The sequence below is a fragment of the Salvelinus fontinalis genome, unplaced genomic scaffold, assembly GCF_029448725.1.
Source record: "Salvelinus fontinalis isolate EN_2023a unplaced genomic scaffold, ASM2944872v1 scaffold_0311, whole genome shotgun sequence".
NCBI lineage: Eukaryota > Metazoa > Chordata > Actinopteri > Salmoniformes > Salmonidae > Salvelinus > Salvelinus fontinalis.
In genome coordinates, this window is record NW_026600520.1 from 182,566 (window position 1) to 199,968 (window position 17,403).

Consider the following 17,403-nt stretch of genomic DNA (forward strand, 5'->3'; position numbering starts at 1 on the left):
ACATTAGTAGTAGTGGTAACAGCTGACATGCAGAACATTATCAGAACATTAGTAGTAGTGGTAGCAGCTGACATGCAGAACATTATCAGAACATTAGTAGTAGTGGTAACACCTGACATGCAGAACATTATCAGAACATTAGTAGTAGTGGTAGCAGCTGACATGCAGAACATTATTAGAACATTAGTAGTAGTGGTAGTAGCTGACATGCAGAACATTATCAGAACATTAGTAGTAGTGGTAGCAGCTGACATGCAGAACATTATCAGAACATTAGTAGTAGTGGTAGTAGCTGACATGCAGAACATTATCAGAACATTATCAGAACATTAGCAGTAGTGGTAGCAGCTGACATGCAGGACATTATCAGAACATTAGTAGTAGTGGTAACAGCTGACATGCAGGACATTATCAGAACATTATCAGAACATTACTAGTAGTTGTACCAGCTGACATACAGAACATTATCAGAACATTATCAGAACATTAGTAGTAGTGGTAGCAGCTGACATGCAGGACATTATCAGAACATTAGTAGTAGTGGTAACAGCTGACATGCAGAACATTATCAGAACATTAGTAGTAGTGGTAGCAGCTGACATGCAGAACATTATCAGAACATTATCAGAACATTAGTAGTAGTGGTAGCAGCTGACATGCAGAACATTATCAGAACATTAGTAGTAGTGGTAGCAGCTGACATACAGAACATTATCAGAACATTATCAGAACATTAGTAGTAGTGGTAACAGCTGACATGCAGAACATTATCAGAACATTAGTAGTAGTGGTAGCAGCTGACATGCAGAACATTATCAGAATATTATCAGAACATCAGTAGTAGTGGTAGCAGCTGACATGCAGAACATTATCAGAACATTATCAGAACATTAGTAGTAGTGGTAGCAGCTGACATGCAGGACATTATCAGAACATTATCAGAACATTATCAGAACATTAGTAGTTGTGGTAACAGCTGACACGCAGAACATTATCAGAACATTAGTAGTAGTGGTAACAGCTGACATGCAGAACATTATCAGAACATTAGTAGTAGTGGTAGCAGCTGACATGCAGGACATTATCAGAACATTAGTAGTAGTGGTAGTAGCTGACATGCAGGACATTATCAGAACATTAGTAGTAGTGGTAAAAGCTGACATGCAGAACATTATCAGAACATTATCAGATCATTAGTAGTAGTGGTAGCAGCTGACATGCAGAACATTATCAGAACATTAGTAGTAGTGGTAGCAGCTGACATGCAGGACATTATCAGAACATTAGTAGTAGTGGTAGCAGCTGACATGCAGGACATTATCAGAACATTATCAGAACATTAGTAGTAGTGGTAGCAGCTGACATGCAGAACATTATCAGAACATTATCAGAACATTAGTAGTAGTGGTAACAGCTGACATGCAGGACATTATCAGAACATTAGTAGTAGTGGTAGCAGCTGACATGCAGGACATTATCAGAACATTATCAGAACATTAGTAGTAGTGGTAACAGCTGACATGCAGAACATTATCAGAACATTAGTAGTAGTGGTAGCAGCTGACATGCAGGACATTATCAGAACATTATCAGAACATTAGTAGTAGTGGTAGCAGCTGACTTGCAGAACATTATCAGAACATTAGTAGTAGTGGTAACAGCTGACATGCAGAACATTATCCGAACATTATCAGAACATTAGTAGTAGTGGTAGCAGCTGACATGCAGCACATTATCAGAACATTATCAGAACATTAGTAGTAGTGGTAGCAGCTGACATGCAGGACATTATCAGAACATTATCAGAACATTAGTAGTAGTGGTAGCAGCTGACATGCAGAACATTATCAGAACATTAGTAGTAGTGGTAACAGCTGACATGCAGGACATTATCAGAACATTATCGGAACATTAGTAGTAGTGGTAGCAGCTGACATGCAGAACATTATCAGAACATTAGTAGTAGTGGTAACACCTGACATGCAGAACATTATCAGAACATTAGTAGTAGTGGTAGCAGCTGACATGCAGAACATTATCAGAACATTAGTAGTAGTGGTAGTAGCTGACATGCAGAACATTATCAGAACATTAGTAGTAGTGGTAGCAGCTGACATGCAGAACATTATCAGAACATTAGTAGTAGTGGTAGTAGCTGACATGCAGAACATTATCAGAACATTATCAGAACATTAGTAGTAGTGGTAGCAGCTGACATGCAGAACATTATCAGAACATTATCAGAACATTAGTAGTAGTGGTAGCAGCTGACATGCAGGACATTATCAGAACATTAGTAGTAGTGGTAACAGCTGACATGCAGAACATTATCAGAACATTAGTAGTAGTGGTAACAGCTGACATGCAGAACATTATCAGAACATTATCAGAACATTAGTAGTAGTGGTAGCAGCTGACATGCAGAACATTATCAGAACATTAGTAGTAGTGGTAACAGCTGGCATGCAGAACATTATCAGAACATTAGTAGTAGTGGTAGTAGCTGGCATGCAGAACATTATCAGAACATTATCAGAACATTAGTAGTAGTGGTAGCAGCTGACATGCAGAACATTATCAGAACATTAGTAGTAGTGGTAGCAGCTGACATGCAGGACATTATCAGAACATTATCAGAACATTAGTAGTAGTGGTAGCAGCTGACATGCAGAACATTATCAGAACATTAGTAGTAGTGGTAACAGCTGACATGCAGGACATTATCAGAACATTATCGGAACATTAGTAGTAGTGGTAGCAGCTGACATGCAGGACATTATCAGAACATTAGTAGTAGTGGTAGTAGCTGGCATGCAGAACATTATTAGAACATTAGTAGTAGTGGTAACAGCTGACATGCAGGACATTATCAGAACATTATCAGAACATTAGTAGTAGTGGTAACAGCTGACATGCAGGACATTATCAGAACATTAGTAGTAGTGGTAGCAGCTGACATGCAGGACATTATCAGAACATTATCAGAACATTAGTAGTAGTGGTAACAGCTGACATGCAGGACATTATCAGAACATTAGTAGTAGTGGTAGTAGCTGACATGCAGAACATTATCAGAACATTAGTAGTAGTGGTAACAGCTGACATGCAGAACATTATCAGAACATTATCAGAACATTAGTAGTAGTGGTAGCAGCTGACATGCAGAACATTATCAGAACATTATCAGAACATTAGTAGTAGTGGTAGCAGCTGACATGCAGGACATTATCAGAACATTAGTAGTAGTGGTAACAGCTGACATGCAGAACATTATCAGAACATTAGTAGTAGTGGTAACAGCTGACATGCAGAACATTATCAGAACATTATCAGAACATTAGTAGTAGTGGTAGCAGCTGACATGCAGAACATTATCAGAACATTAGTAGTAGTGGTAGCAGCTGACATGCAGAACATTATCAGAACATTATCAGAACATTAGTAGTAGTGGTAGCAGCTGACATGCAGAACATTATCAGAACATTATCAGAACATTAGTAGTAGTGGTAACAGCTGACATGCAGGACATTATCAGAACATTATCAGAACATTAGTAGTAGTGGTAGCAGCTGACATGCAGGACATTATCAGAACATTAGTAGTAGTGGTAGCAGCTGACATGCAGGACATTATCAGAACATTATCAGAACATTAGTAGTAGTGGTAACAGCTGACATGCAGGACATTATCAGAACATTAGTAGTAGTGGTAGTAGCTGACATGCAGAACATTATCAGAACATTAGTAGTAGTGGTAACAGCTGACATGCAGAACATTATCAGAACATTATCAGAACATTAGTAGTAGTGGTAGCAGCTGACATGCAGAACATTATCAGAACATTATCAGAACATTAGTAGTAGTGGTAGCAGCTGACATGCAGGACATTATCAGAATTTTAGTAGTAGTGGTAACAGCTGACATGCAGAACATTATCAGAACATTAGTAGTAGTGGTAGCAGCTGACATGCAGGACATTATCAGAACATTAGTAGTAGTGGTAGCAGCTGACATGCAGGACATTATCAGAACATTATCAGAACATTAGTAGTAGTTGTAGCAGCTGACATGCAGAACATTATCAGAACATTAGTAGTAGTGGTAGTAGCTGACATGCAGGACATTATCAGAACATTATCAGAACATTAGTAGTAGTGGTAGCAGCTGACATGCAGAACATTATCAGAACATTATCAGAACATTAGTAGTAGTGGTAGCAGCTGACATGCAGGACATTATCAGAACATTAGTAGTAGTGGTAACCGCTGACATGCAGGACATTATCAGAACATTAGTAGTAGTGGTAGCAGCTGACATACAGAACATTATCAGAACATTATCAGAACATTAGTAGTAGTGGTAGCAGCTGACATGCAGGACATTATCAGAACATTAGTAGTAGTGGTAACAGCTGACATGCAGAACATTATCAGAACATTAGTAGTAGTGGTAGCAGCTGACATGCAGGACATTATCAGAACATTAGTAGTAGTGGTAACCGCTGACATGCAGGACATTATCAGAACATTAGTAGTAGTGGTAGCAGCTGACATACAGAACATTATCAGAACATTAGTAGTAGTGGTAGCAGCTGACATGCAGAACATTATCAGAACATTAGTAGTAGTGGTAGCAGCTGACATGCAGGACATTATCAGAACATTATCAGAACATTAGTAGTAGTGGTAGCAGCTGACATGCAGAACATTATCAGAACATTAGTAGTAGTGGTAACAGCTGACATGCAGGACATTATCAGAACATTATCGGAACATTAGTAGTAGTGGTAGCAGCTGACATGCAGGACATTATCAGAACATTAGTAGTAGTGGTAGTAGCTGGCATGCAGAACATTATCAGAACATTATCAGAACATTAGTAGTAGTGGTAGTAGCTGGCATGCAGAACATTATTAGAACATTAGTAGTAGTGGTAACAGCTGACATGCAGGACATTATCAGAACATTATCAGAACATTAGTAGTAGTGGTAACAGCTGACATGCAGGACATTATCAGAACATTAGTAGTAGTGGTAGCAGCTGACATGCAGGACATTATCAGAACATTATCAGAACATTAGTAGTAGTGGTAACAGCTGACATGCAGGACATTATCAGAACATTAGTAGTAGTGGTAGTAGCTGACATGCAGAACATTATCAGAACATTAGTAGTAGTGGTAACAGCTGACATGCAGAACATGATCCAAATCAGTCAGGTTTCAAGACTAGTCACTCAACTGAGACTGCTCTTCTCTGTATCACGGAGGCGCTCCGCACTGCTAAAGCTAACTCTCTCTCCTCTGCTCTCATCCTTCTAGACCTATCGGCTGCCTTCGATACTGTGAACCATCAGATCCTCCTCTCCACCCTCTCCGAGTTGGGCATCTCCGGCGCGGCCCACGCTTGGATTGCGTCCTACCTGACAGGTCGCTCCTACCAGGTGGCGTGGCGAGAATCTGTCTCCTCACCACGCGCTCTCACCACTGGTGTCCCCCAGGGCTCTGTTCTAGGCCCTCTCCTATTCTCGCTATACACCAAGTCACTTGGCTCTGTCATAACCTCACATGGTCTCTCCTATCATTGCTATGCAGACGACACACAATTAATCTTCTCCTTTCCCCCTTCTGATGACCAGGTGGCGAATCGCATCTCTGCATGTCTGGCAGACATATCAGTGTGGATGACGGATCACCACCTCAAGCTGAACCTCGGCAAGACGGAGCTGCTCTTCCTCCCGGGGAAGGACTGTCCGTTCCACGATCTCGCCATCACGGTTGACAACTCCATTGTGTCCTCCTCCCAGAGCGCTAAGAACCTTGGCGTGATCCTGGACAACACCCTGTCGTTCTCCACCAACATCAAGGCGGTGGCCCGTTCCTGTAGGTTCATGCTCTACAACATCCGCAGAGTACGACCCTGCCTCACACAGGAAGCGGCGCAGGTCCTAATCCAGGCACTTGTCATCTCCCGTCTGGATTACTGCAACTCGCTGTTGGCTGGGCTCCCTGCCTGTGCCATTAAACCCCTACAACTCATCCAGAACGCCGCAGCCCGTCTGGTGTTCAACCTTCCCAAGTTCTCTCACGTCACCCCGCTCCTCCGCTCTCTCCACTGGCTTCCAGTTGAAGCTCGCATCCGCTACAAGACCATGGTGCTTGCCTACGGAGCTGTGAGGGGAACGGCACCTCAGTACCTTCAGGCTCTGATCAGGCCCTACACCCAAACAAGGGCACTGCGTTCATCCACCTCTGGCCTGCTCGCCTCCCTACCACTCAGGAAGTACAGTTCCCGCTCAGCCCAGTCAAAACTGTTCGCTGCTCTGGCACCCCAATGGTGGAACAAACTCCCTCACGACGCCAGGACAGCGGAGTCAATCACCACCTTCCGGAGACACCTGAAACCCCACCTCTTCAAGGAATACCTAGGATAGGATAAAGCAATCCTTCTGCCCCCCCCTTAAAAGATCTAGATGCACTATTGTAAAGTGGCTGTTCCACTGGATGTCATTAGGTGAATGCACCAATTTGTAAGTCGCTCTGGATAAGAGCGTCTGCTAAATGACTTAAATGTAAATTATCAGAACATTATCAGAACATTAGTAGTAGTGGTAGCAGCTGACATGCAGAACATTATCAGAACATTATCAGAACATTAGTAGTAGTGGTAGCAGCTGACATGCAGGACATTATCAGAATTTTAGTAGTAGTGGTAACAGCTGACATGCAGAACATTATCAGAACATTAGTAGTAGTGGTAGCAGCTGACATGCAGGACATTATCAGAACATTAGTAGTAGTGGTAGCAGCTGACATGCAGGACATTATCAGAACATTATCAGAACATTAGTAGTAGTTGTAGCAGCTGACATGCAGAACATTATCAGAACATTAGTAGTAGTGGTAGTAGCTGACATGCAGGACATTATCAGAACATTATCAGAACATTAGTAGTAGTGGTAGCAGCTGACATGCAGAACATTATCAGAACATTAGTAGTAGTGGTAGTAGCTGACATGCAGAACATTATCAGAACATTAGTAGTAGTGGTAGTAGCTGACATGCAGGACATTATCAGAACATTAGTAGTAGTGGTAACAGCTGACATGCAGGACATTATCAGAACATTATCAGAACATTAGTAGTAGTGGTAGCAGCTGACATACAGAACATTATCAGAACATTATCAGAACATTAGTAGTAGTGGTAGCAGCTGACATGCAGAACATTATCAGAACATTAGTAGTAGTGGTAGCAGCTGACATGCAGGACATTATCAGAACATTATCAGAACATTAGTAGTAGTGGTAGCAGCTGACATGCAGAACATTATCAGAACATTAGTAGTAGTGGTAACAGCTGACATGCAGGACATTATCAGAACATTATCGGAACATTAGTAGTAGTGGTAGCAGCTGACATGCAGGACATTATCAGAACATTAGTAGTAGTGGTAGTAGCTGGCATGCAGAACATTATCAGAACATTATCAGAACATTAGTAGTAGTGGTAGTAGCTGGCATGCAGAACATTATTAGAACATTAGTAGTAGTGGTAACAGCTGACATGCAGGACATTATCAGAACATTATCAGAACATTAGTAGTAGTGGTAACAGCTGACATGCAGGACATTATCAGAACATTAGTAGTAGTGGTAGCAGCTGACATGCAGGACATTATCAGAACATTATCAGAACATTAGTAGTAGTGGTAACAGCTGACATGCAGGACATTATCAGAACATTAGTAGTAGTGGTAGTAGCTGACATGCAGAACATTATCAGAACATTAGTAGTAGTGGTAACAGCTGACATGCAGAACATGATCCAAATCAGTCAGGTTTCAAGACTAGTCACTCAACTGAGACTGCTCTTCTCTGTATCACGGAGGCGCTCCGCACTGCTAAAGCTAACTCTCTCTCCTCTGCTCTCATCCTTCTAGACCTATCGGCTGCCTTCGATACTGTGAACCATCAGATCCTCCTCTCCACCCTCTCCGAGTTGGGCATCTCCGGCGCGGCCCACGCTTGGATTGCGTCCTACCTGACAGGTCGCTCCTACCAGGTGGCGTGGCGAGAATCTGTCTCCTCACCACGCGCTCTCACCACTGGTGTCCCCCAGGGCTCTGTTCTAGGCCCTCTCCTATTCTCGCTATACACCAAGTCACTTGGCTCTGTCATAACCTCACATGGTCTCTCCTATCATTGCTATGCAGACGACACACAATTAATCTTCTCCTTTCCCCCTTCTGATGACCAGGTGGCGAATCGCATCTCTGCATGTCTGGCAGACATATCAGTGTGGATGACGGATCACCACCTCAAGCTGAACCTCGGCAAGACGGAGCTGCTCTTCCTCCCGGGGAAGGACTGTCCGTTCCACGATCTCGCCATCACGGTTGACAACTCCATTGTGTCCTCCTCCCAGAGCGCTAAGAACCTTGGCGTGATCCTGGACAACACCCTGTCGTTCTCCACCAACATCAAGGCGGTGGCCCGTTCCTGTAGGTTCATGCTCTACAACATCCGCAGAGTACGACCCTGCCTCACACAGGAAGCGGCGCAGGTCCTAATCCAGGCACTTGTCATCTCCCGTCTGGATTACTGCAACTCGCTGTTGGCTGGGCTCCCTGCCTGTGCCATTAAACCCCTACAACTCATCCAGAACGCCGCAGCCCGTCTGGTGTTCAACCTTCCCAAGTTCTCTCACGTCACCCCGCTCCTCCGCTCTCTCCACTGGCTTCCAGTTGAAGCTCGCATCCGCTACAAGACCATGGTGCTTGCCTACGGAGCTGTGAGGGGAACGGCACCTCAGTACCTTCAGGCTCTGATCAGGCCCTACACCCAAACAAGGGCACTGCGTTCATCCACCTCTGGCCTGCTCGCCTCCCTACCACTCAGGAAGTACAGTTCCCGCTCAGCCCAGTCAAAACTGTTCGCTGCTCTGGCACCCCAATGGTGGAACAAACTCCCTCACGACGCCAGGACAGCGGAGTCAATCACCACCTTCCGGAGACACCTGAAACCCCACCTCTTCAAGGAATACCTAGGATAGGATAAAGCAATCCTTCTGCCCCCCCCTTAAAAGATCTAGATGCACTATTGTAAAGTGGCTGTTCCACTGGATGTCATTAGGTGAATGCACCAATTTGTAAGTCGCTCTGGATAAGAGCGTCTGCTAAATGACTTAAATGTAAATTATCAGAACATTATCAGAACATTAGTAGTAGTGGTAGCAGCTGACATGCAGAACATTATCAGAACATTATCAGAACATTAGTAGTAGTGGTAGCAGCTGACATGCAGGACATTATCAGAATTTTAGTAGTAGTGGTAACAGCTGACATGCAGAACATTATCAGAACATTAGTAGTAGTGGTAGCAGCTGACATGCAGGACATTATCAGAACATTAGTAGTAGTGGTAGCAGCTGACATGCAGGACATTATCAGAACATTATCAGAACATTAGTAGTAGTTGTAGCAGCTGACATGCAGAACATTATCAGAACATTAGTAGTAGTGGTAGTAGCTGACATGCAGGACATTATCAGAACATTATCAGAACATTAGTAGTAGTGGTAGCAGCTGACATGCAGAACATTATCAGAACATTAGTAGTAGTGGTAGTAGCTGACATGCAGAACATTATCAGAACATTAGTAGTAGTGGTAGTAGCTGACATGCAGGACATTATCAGAACATTAGTAGTAGTGGTAACAGCTGACATGCAGGACATTATCAGAACATTATCAGAACATTAGTAGTAGTGGTAGCAGCTGACATACAGAACATTATCAGAACATTATCAGAACATTAGTAGTAGTGGTAGCAGCTGACATGCAGGACATTATCAGAACATTAGTAGTAGTGGTAACAGCTGACATGCAGAACATTATCAGAACATTAGTAGTAGTGGTAGCAGCTGACATGCAGAACATTATCAGAACATTATCAGAACATTAGTAGTAGTGGTAGCAGCTGACATGCAGAACATTATCAGAACATTAGTAGTAGTGGTAGCAGCTGACATGCAGGACATTATCAGAACATTATCAGAACATTAGAAGTAGTGGTAGCAGCTGACATGCAGAACATTATCAGAACATTAGTAGTAGTGGTAACAGCTGACATGCAGGACATTATCAGAACATTATCGGAACATTAGTAGTAGTGGTAGCAGCTGACATGCAGGACATTATCAGAACATTAGTAGTAGTGGTAACAGCTGACATGCAGGACATTATCAGAACATTAGTAGTAGTGGTAGTAGCTGGCATGCAGAACATTATCAGAACATTAGTAGTAGTGGTAGTAGCTGGCATGCAGAACATTATTAGAACATTAGTAGTAGTGGTAACAGCTGACATGCAGGACATTATCAGAACATTATCAGAACATTAGTAGTAGTGGTAACAGCTGACATGCAGAACATTATCAGAACATTAGTAGTAGTGGTAACAGCTGACATGCAGGACATTATCAGAACATTAGTAGTAGTGGTAGCAGCTGACATGCAGGACATTATCAGAACATTAGTAGTAGTGGTAACACCTGACATGCAGAACATTATCAGAACATTATCAGAACATTAGTAGTAGTGGTAGCAGCTGACATGCAGAACATTATCAGAACATTAGTAGTAGTGGTAGTAGCTGACATGCAGGACATTATCAGAACATTATCAGAACATTAGTAGTAGTGGTAGCAGCTGACATGCAGAACATTATCAGAACATTAGTAGTAGTGGTAGTAGCTGACATGCAGAACATTATCAGAACATTATCAGAACATTAGTAGTAGTGGTAGCAGCTGACATGCAGAACATTATCAGACCATTATCAGAACATTAGTAGTAGTGGTAGCAGCTGACATGCAGGACATTATCAGAACATTAGTAGTAGTGGTAACAGCTGACATGCAGAACATTATCAGAACATTAGTAGTAGTGGTAACAGCTGACATGCAGAACATTATCAGAACATTATCAGAACATTAGTAGTAGTGGTAGCAGCTGACATGCAGAACATTATCAGAACATTAGTAGTAGTGGTAGCAGCTGACATGCAGAACATTATCAGAACATTAGTAGTAGTGGTAGCAGCTGACATGCAGAACATTATAAGAACATTATCAGAACATTAGTAGTAGTGGTAGCATCTGACATGCAGAACATTATCAGAACATTATCAGAACATTAGTAGTAGTGGTAGCAGCTGACATGCAGAACATTATCAGAACATTATCAGAACATTAGTAGTAGTGGTAGCAGCTGACATGCAGAACATTATCAGAACATTATCAGAACATTAGTAGTAGTGGTAGCAGCTGACATGCAGGACATTATCAGAACATTAGTAGTAGTGGTAGTAGCTGACATGCAGGACATTATCAGAACATTAGTAGTAGTGGTAGCAGCTGACATGCAATACATTATCAGAACATTAGTAGTAGTGGTAACAGCTGACATGCAGGACATTATCAGAACATTATCAGAACATTAGTAGTAGAGCGTGGAATATAAAAGGATGACCATATTATCGGACGAGACACTGGCAAGGCTATGCAATAGTAACAAGAATATAAAGGCTGTGCTATAGTAACAAGAATATAAAGGCTGTGCAATAGTAACAAGAATATAAAGGCTGTGCAATAGTAACAAGAATATAAAGGCTGTGCAATAGTAACAAGAATATAAAGGCTGTGCAATAGTAACAAGAATATAAAGGCTGTGCAATAGTAACAAGAATATAAAGGCTGTGCAATAGTAACAAGAATATAAAGGCTGTGCAATAGTAACAAGAATATAAAGGCTGTGCAATAGTAACAAGAATATAAAGGCTGTGCAATAGTAACAAGAATATAAAGGCTGTGCAATAGTAACAAGAATATAAAGGCTGTGCTATAGTAACAAGAATATAAAGGCTGTGCAATAGTAACAAGAATATAAAGGCTGTGCAATAGTAACAAGAATATAAAGGCTGTGCAATAGTAACAAGAATATAAAGGCTGTGCTATAGTAACAAGAATATAAAGGGGTGATAAAACAACACACATGAGTACTGGTTGGGGGAAGAAGAGAGAAGAGAGAAGGATGAGAAGAAGAGGATAAATGAAATAAGAAGAAGAGATATGGAGTGATGAACAGGAGAGAAGAGATATGAGATGAGAGATGGCGAGAAGAAGAAGAGGAGAGATGGCGAGGAGAAGAAGAAAAAGAGAGATGGAGAGAAGAAGACGAGAGATGGGGAGAAGGAGAGGAGAAGGACAAGAAGAGATCATATGTCTGGTTTCATGAGGAATGGGAGATAAGAGGAAGAGAGGGAAGATGAGGAAGAGGAAGAAGGAGGATAAAATGAAGGGTAGGAGAGAGAAGAGAGGAGGACAAAAGGAAGGAGAGAGAGAGAGGAGGACAAAAAGAAGAAGAGTAGGAAAGAAAATAAAGCATTACCTGATGTCGTGTGGTAGACCACCCTGGTCAAGACTGTAGTTAATAACAGCTAGCTTGCATAATGTCTTCAGATTAGGACCTGGAACAGGAGACATAAACACCTTTAAGATGATGAGTCACAGGAGGTATCATGGGGTTAGGAGGAGGAGGTATCATAGGGTTAGGAGGAGGAGGAGGTATCATAGGGTTAGGAGGAGGAGGAGGTATCATAGGGTTAGGAGGAGGAGGTATCATGGGGTTAGGAGGAGGTATCGTGGGGTTAGGAGGAGGAGGTATCATAGGGTTAGGAGGAGGAGGTATCATAGGGTTAGGAGGAGGAGGTATCATAGGGTTAGGAGGAGGAGGTATCATAGGGTTAGGAGGAGGTATCGTGGGGTTAGGAGGAGGAGGTATCATAGGGTTAGGAGGAGGAGGAGGTATCATAGGGTTAGGAGGAGGAGGTATCATGGGGTTAGGAGGAGGTATCGTGGGGTTAGGAGGAGGAGGTATCATAGGGTTAGGAGGAGGAGGTATCCTAGGGTTAGGAGGAGGAGGTATCATAGGGTTAGGAGGAGGAGGTATCATAGGGTTAGGAGGAGGAGGTATCATAGGGTTAGGAGGAGGAGGTGTCATAGGGTTAGGAGGAGGAGGTATCATAGGGTTAGGAGGAGGAGGAGGTATCATAGGGTTAGGAGGAGGAGGTATCATAGGGTTAGGAGGAGGAGGTATCATAGGGTTAGGAGGAGGAGGTATCATAGGGTTAGGAGGAGGAGGAGGTATCATAGGGTTAGGAGGAGGAGGAGGTATCATAGGGTTAGGAGGAGGAGGTATCATAGGGTTAGGAGGAGGAGGTATCATAGGGTTAGGAGGAGGTATCATAGGGTTAGGAGGAGGAGGTATCATAGGGTTAGGAGGAGGAGGTATCATAGGGTTAGGAGGAGGAGGTATCCTAGGGTTAGGAGGAGGAGGTATCATAGGGTTAGGAGGAGGAGGTATCATAGGGTTAGGAGGAGGAGGTATCATAGGGTTAGGAGGAGGAGGTATCATAGGGTTAGGAGGAGGAGGTATCATAGGGTTAGGAGGAGGAGGTATCATAGGGTTAGGAGGAGGAGGTATCCTAGGGTTAGGAGGAGGAGGTATCATAGGGTTAGGAGGAGGAGGTATCATGGGGTTAGGAGGAGGAGGTATCATAGGGTTAGGAGGAGGAGGAGGTATCATAGGGTTAGGAGGAGGAGGTATCATAGGGTTAGGAGGAGGAGGTATCATAGGGTTAGGAGGAGGAGGTATCGTGGGGTTAGGAGGAGGAGGAGGTATCATAGGGTTAGGAGGAGGAGGTATCATAGGGTTAGGAGGAGGAGGTATCATAGGGTTAGGAGGAGGAGGTATCATAGGGTTAGGAGGAGGAGGTATCATAGGGTTAGGAGGAGGAGGTATCATGGGGTTAGGAGGAGGAGGTATCGTAGGGTTAGGAGGAGGAGGAGGTATCATAGGGTTAGGAGGAGGTATCGTAGGGTTAGGAGGAGGAGGTATCATAGGGTTAGGAGGAGGAGGTATCGTAGGGTTAGGAGGAGGAGGAGGTATCATAGGGTTAGGAGGAGGAGGAGGTATCATAGGGTTAGGAGGAGGAGGAGGAGGTATCGTAGGGTTAGGAGGAGGAGGAGGTATCATAGGGTTAGGAGGAGGAGGAGGAGGTATCATAGGGTTAGGAGGAGGAGGTATCATAGGGTTAGGAGGAGGAGGTATCGTAGGGTTAGGAGGAGGAGGTATCATAGGGTTAGGAGGAGGAGGTATCGTAGGGTTAGGAGGAGGAGGTATCATAGGGTTAGGAGGAGGAGGTATCGTAGGGTTAGGAGGAGGAGGAGGAGGTATCATAGGGTTAGGAGGAGGAGGTATCGTAGGGTTAGGAGGAGGAGGAGGTATCATAGGGTTAGGAGGAGGTATCATAGGGTTAGGAGGAGAAGGAGGTATCATAGGGTTAGGAGGAGGAGGTATCATAGGGTTAGGAGGAGGAGGAGGTATCATAGGGTTAGGAGGAGGAGGTATCATGGGGTTAGGAGGAGGAGGTATCATAGGGTTAGGAGGAGGAGGAGGTATCATAGGGTTAGGAGGAGGAGGTATCATAGGGTTAGGAGGAGGAGGTATCATAGGGTTAGGAGGAGGAGGTATCATAGGGTTAGGAGGAGGAGGTATCATAGGGTTAGGAGGAGGAGGTATCATAGGGTTAGGAGGAGGAGGTATCATAGGGTTAGGAGGAGGAGGAGGTATCATGGGGTTAGGAGGAGGTATCGTGGGGTTAGGAGGAGGAGGTATCATAGGGTTAGGAGGAGGAGGTATCATAGGGTTAGGAGGAGGAGGTATCGTAGGGTTAGGAGGAGGAGGTATCATAGGGTTAGGAGGAGGAGGTATCATAGGGTTAGGAGGAGGAGGAGGTATCATGGGGTTAGGAGGAGGTATCGTGGGGTTAGGAGGAGGAGGTATCATAGGGTTAGGAGGAGGAGGTATCATAGGGTTAGGAGGAGGAGGTATCATAGGGTTAGGAGGAGGAGGTATCATAGGGTTAGGAGGAGGAGGAGGTATCATAGGGTTAGGAGGAGGAGGTATCATAGGGTTAGGAGGAGGAGGTATCATAGGGTTAGGAGGAGGAGGTATCATAGGGTTAGGAGGAGGAGGTATCATAGGGTTAGGAGGAGGAGGTATCATAGGGTTAGGAGGAGGAGGTATCATAGGGTTAGGAGGAGGAGGAGGTATCATAGGGTTAGGAGGAGGTATCATAGGGTTAGGAGGAGGTATCGTGGGGTTAGGAGGAGGAGGTATCATAGGGTTAGGAGGAGGAGGTATCATAGGGTTAGGAGGAGGAGGTATCATAGGGTTAGGAGGAGGAGGTATCATAGGGTTAGGAGGAGGAGGTATCATAGGGTTAGGAGGAGGTATCATAGGGTTAGGAGGAGGAGGTATCATGGGGTTAGGAGGAGGAGGAGGTATCATAGGGTTAGGAGGAGGTATCATAGGGTTAGGAGGAGGAGGTATCATAGGGTTAGGAGGAGGAGGAGGTATCATAGGGTTAGGAGGAGGTATCATAGGGTTAGGAGGAGGAGGTATCACAGCTCTAATATAATTCACACAAAGACACACAGAGAGATTATTTATTTGAGCTATTAACATCATTCAGTAGAAGGTCAGAGGGGGGGGGGGGTAGAGTTCAGACTGATTCAGTAGAAGGTCAGAGGGGGGGGGGGGTAGAGATCAGACTGATTCAGTAGGTCAGAGGGGGGGGTGTAGAGTTCAGACTGATTCAGTAGAAGGTCAGAGGGGGGGGGGGGGTAGAGTTCAGACTGATTCAGTAGAAAGTCAGAGGGGGGTAGAGTTCAGACTGATTCAGTAGAAGGTCAGAGGGGGGGGGGTAGAGTTCAGACTGATTCAGTAGAAAGTCAGAGGGGGGTAGAGTTCAGACTGATTCAGTAGAAGGTCAGAGGGGGGGGGGGGGTAGAGTTCAGACTGATTCAGTAGAATGTCAGATGGGGGGCAGAGTTCAGACTGATTCAGTAGAAGGTCAGAGGGGGGGGGTAGAGTTCAGACTGATTCAGTAGAAGGTCAGAGGGGGGGGGGGTAGAGTTCAGACTGATTCAGTAGAAGGTCAGAGGGGGGGTAGAGTTCAGACTGATTCAGTAGAAGGTCAGATGGGGGGGGTAGAGTTCAGACTGATTCAGTAGAAGGTCAGGGGGGGGGTAGAGTTCAGACTGATTCAGTAGAAGGTCAGAGGGGGGGGGGGTAGAGTTCAGACTGATTCAGTAGAAGGTCAGAGGGGGGGGGGGGTGGAGTTCAGACTGATTCAGTAGAAGGTCAGAGGGGGGGGTAGAGTTCAGACTGATTCAGTAGAACGTCAGAGGGGGGTAGAGTTCAGACGGATTCAGTAGAAGGTCAGAGGGGGGGGGGGGGGGGGGGTAGAGTTCAGACTGATTCAGTAGAAAGTCAGAGGGGGGTAGAGTTCAGACTGATTCAGTAGAAGGTCAGAGTGGGGGGGGGGTAGAGTTCAGACTGATTCAGTAGAAGGTCAGAGGGGGGTGGGTAGAGTTCAGACTGATTCAGTAGAAGGTCGGGGGGGGGGTAGAGTTCAGACTGATTCAGTAGAAAGTCAGAGGGGGGGGGGTAGAGTTCAGACTGATTCAGTAGAAAGTCAGAGGGGGGTAGAGTTCAGACTGATTCAGTAGAAGGTCAGAGTGGGGGGGGGGGGTAGAGTTCAGACTGATTCAGTAGAAGGTCAGAGGGGGGTGGGTAGAGTTCAGACTGATTCAGTAGAAGGTCGGGGGGGGGGTAGAGTTCAGACTGATTCAGTAGAAAGTCAGAGGGGGGTAGAGTTCAGACTGATTCAGTAGAAAGTCAGAGGGGGGTAGAGTTCAGACTGATTCAGTAGAAGGTCAGAGTGGGGGGGGTAGAGTTCAGACTGATTCAGTAGAAGGTCAGAGGGGGGGGGTAGAGTTCAGACTGATTCAGTAGGTCAGAGGGGGGGTAGAGTTCAGACTGATTCAGTAGAAGGTCAGAGTGGGGGGGGGTAGAGTTCAGACTGATTCAGTAGGTCAGAGGGGGGGTAGAGTTCAGACTGATTCAGTAGAAAGTCAGAGGGGGGTAGAGTTCAGACTGATTCAGTAGAAGGTCAGAGTGGGGGGGGGGTAGAGTTCAGACTGATTAAGTAGAAGGTCAGAGGGGGGGGGGGGTAGAGTTCAGACTGATTCAGTAGAAAGTCAGAGGGGGGGTAGAGTTCAGACTGATTCAGTAGAAGGTCAGAGTGGGGGGGGGTAGAGTTCAGACTGATTCAGTAGAAGGTCAGAGGGGGGGGGGGTAGAGTTCAGACTGATTCAGTAGAAAGTCAGAGGGGGGTAGAGTTCAGACTGATTCAGTAGAAGGTCAGAGGGGGGGTAGAGTTCAGACTGATTCAGTAGAAGGTCAGAGTGGGGGGGGGTAGAGTTCAGACTGATTCAG

General features: G+C 44.8%; 1 protein-coding gene across 1 annotated transcript in view; it reads right to left on the reverse strand.

Moving 5' to 3' along the window:
• LOC129845462 (basic proline-rich protein-like) overlaps window positions 1-15,082 on the reverse strand; it is a 28,297-nt gene extending 13,215 nt beyond the window's left edge. The window contains exon 1 of the mRNA XM_055913407.1: window positions 12,448-15,082. Within this exon, the coding sequence (XP_055769382.1) occupies window positions 12,520-15,078 (2,559 nt within the window). The 5' untranslated portion in view covers window positions 15,079-15,082 and the 3' untranslated portion in view covers window positions 12,448-12,519. The remainder of the gene's footprint in view (window positions 1-12,447) is intronic.
• Between the last annotated feature and the right edge of the window lie 2,321 nt (window positions 15,083-17,403).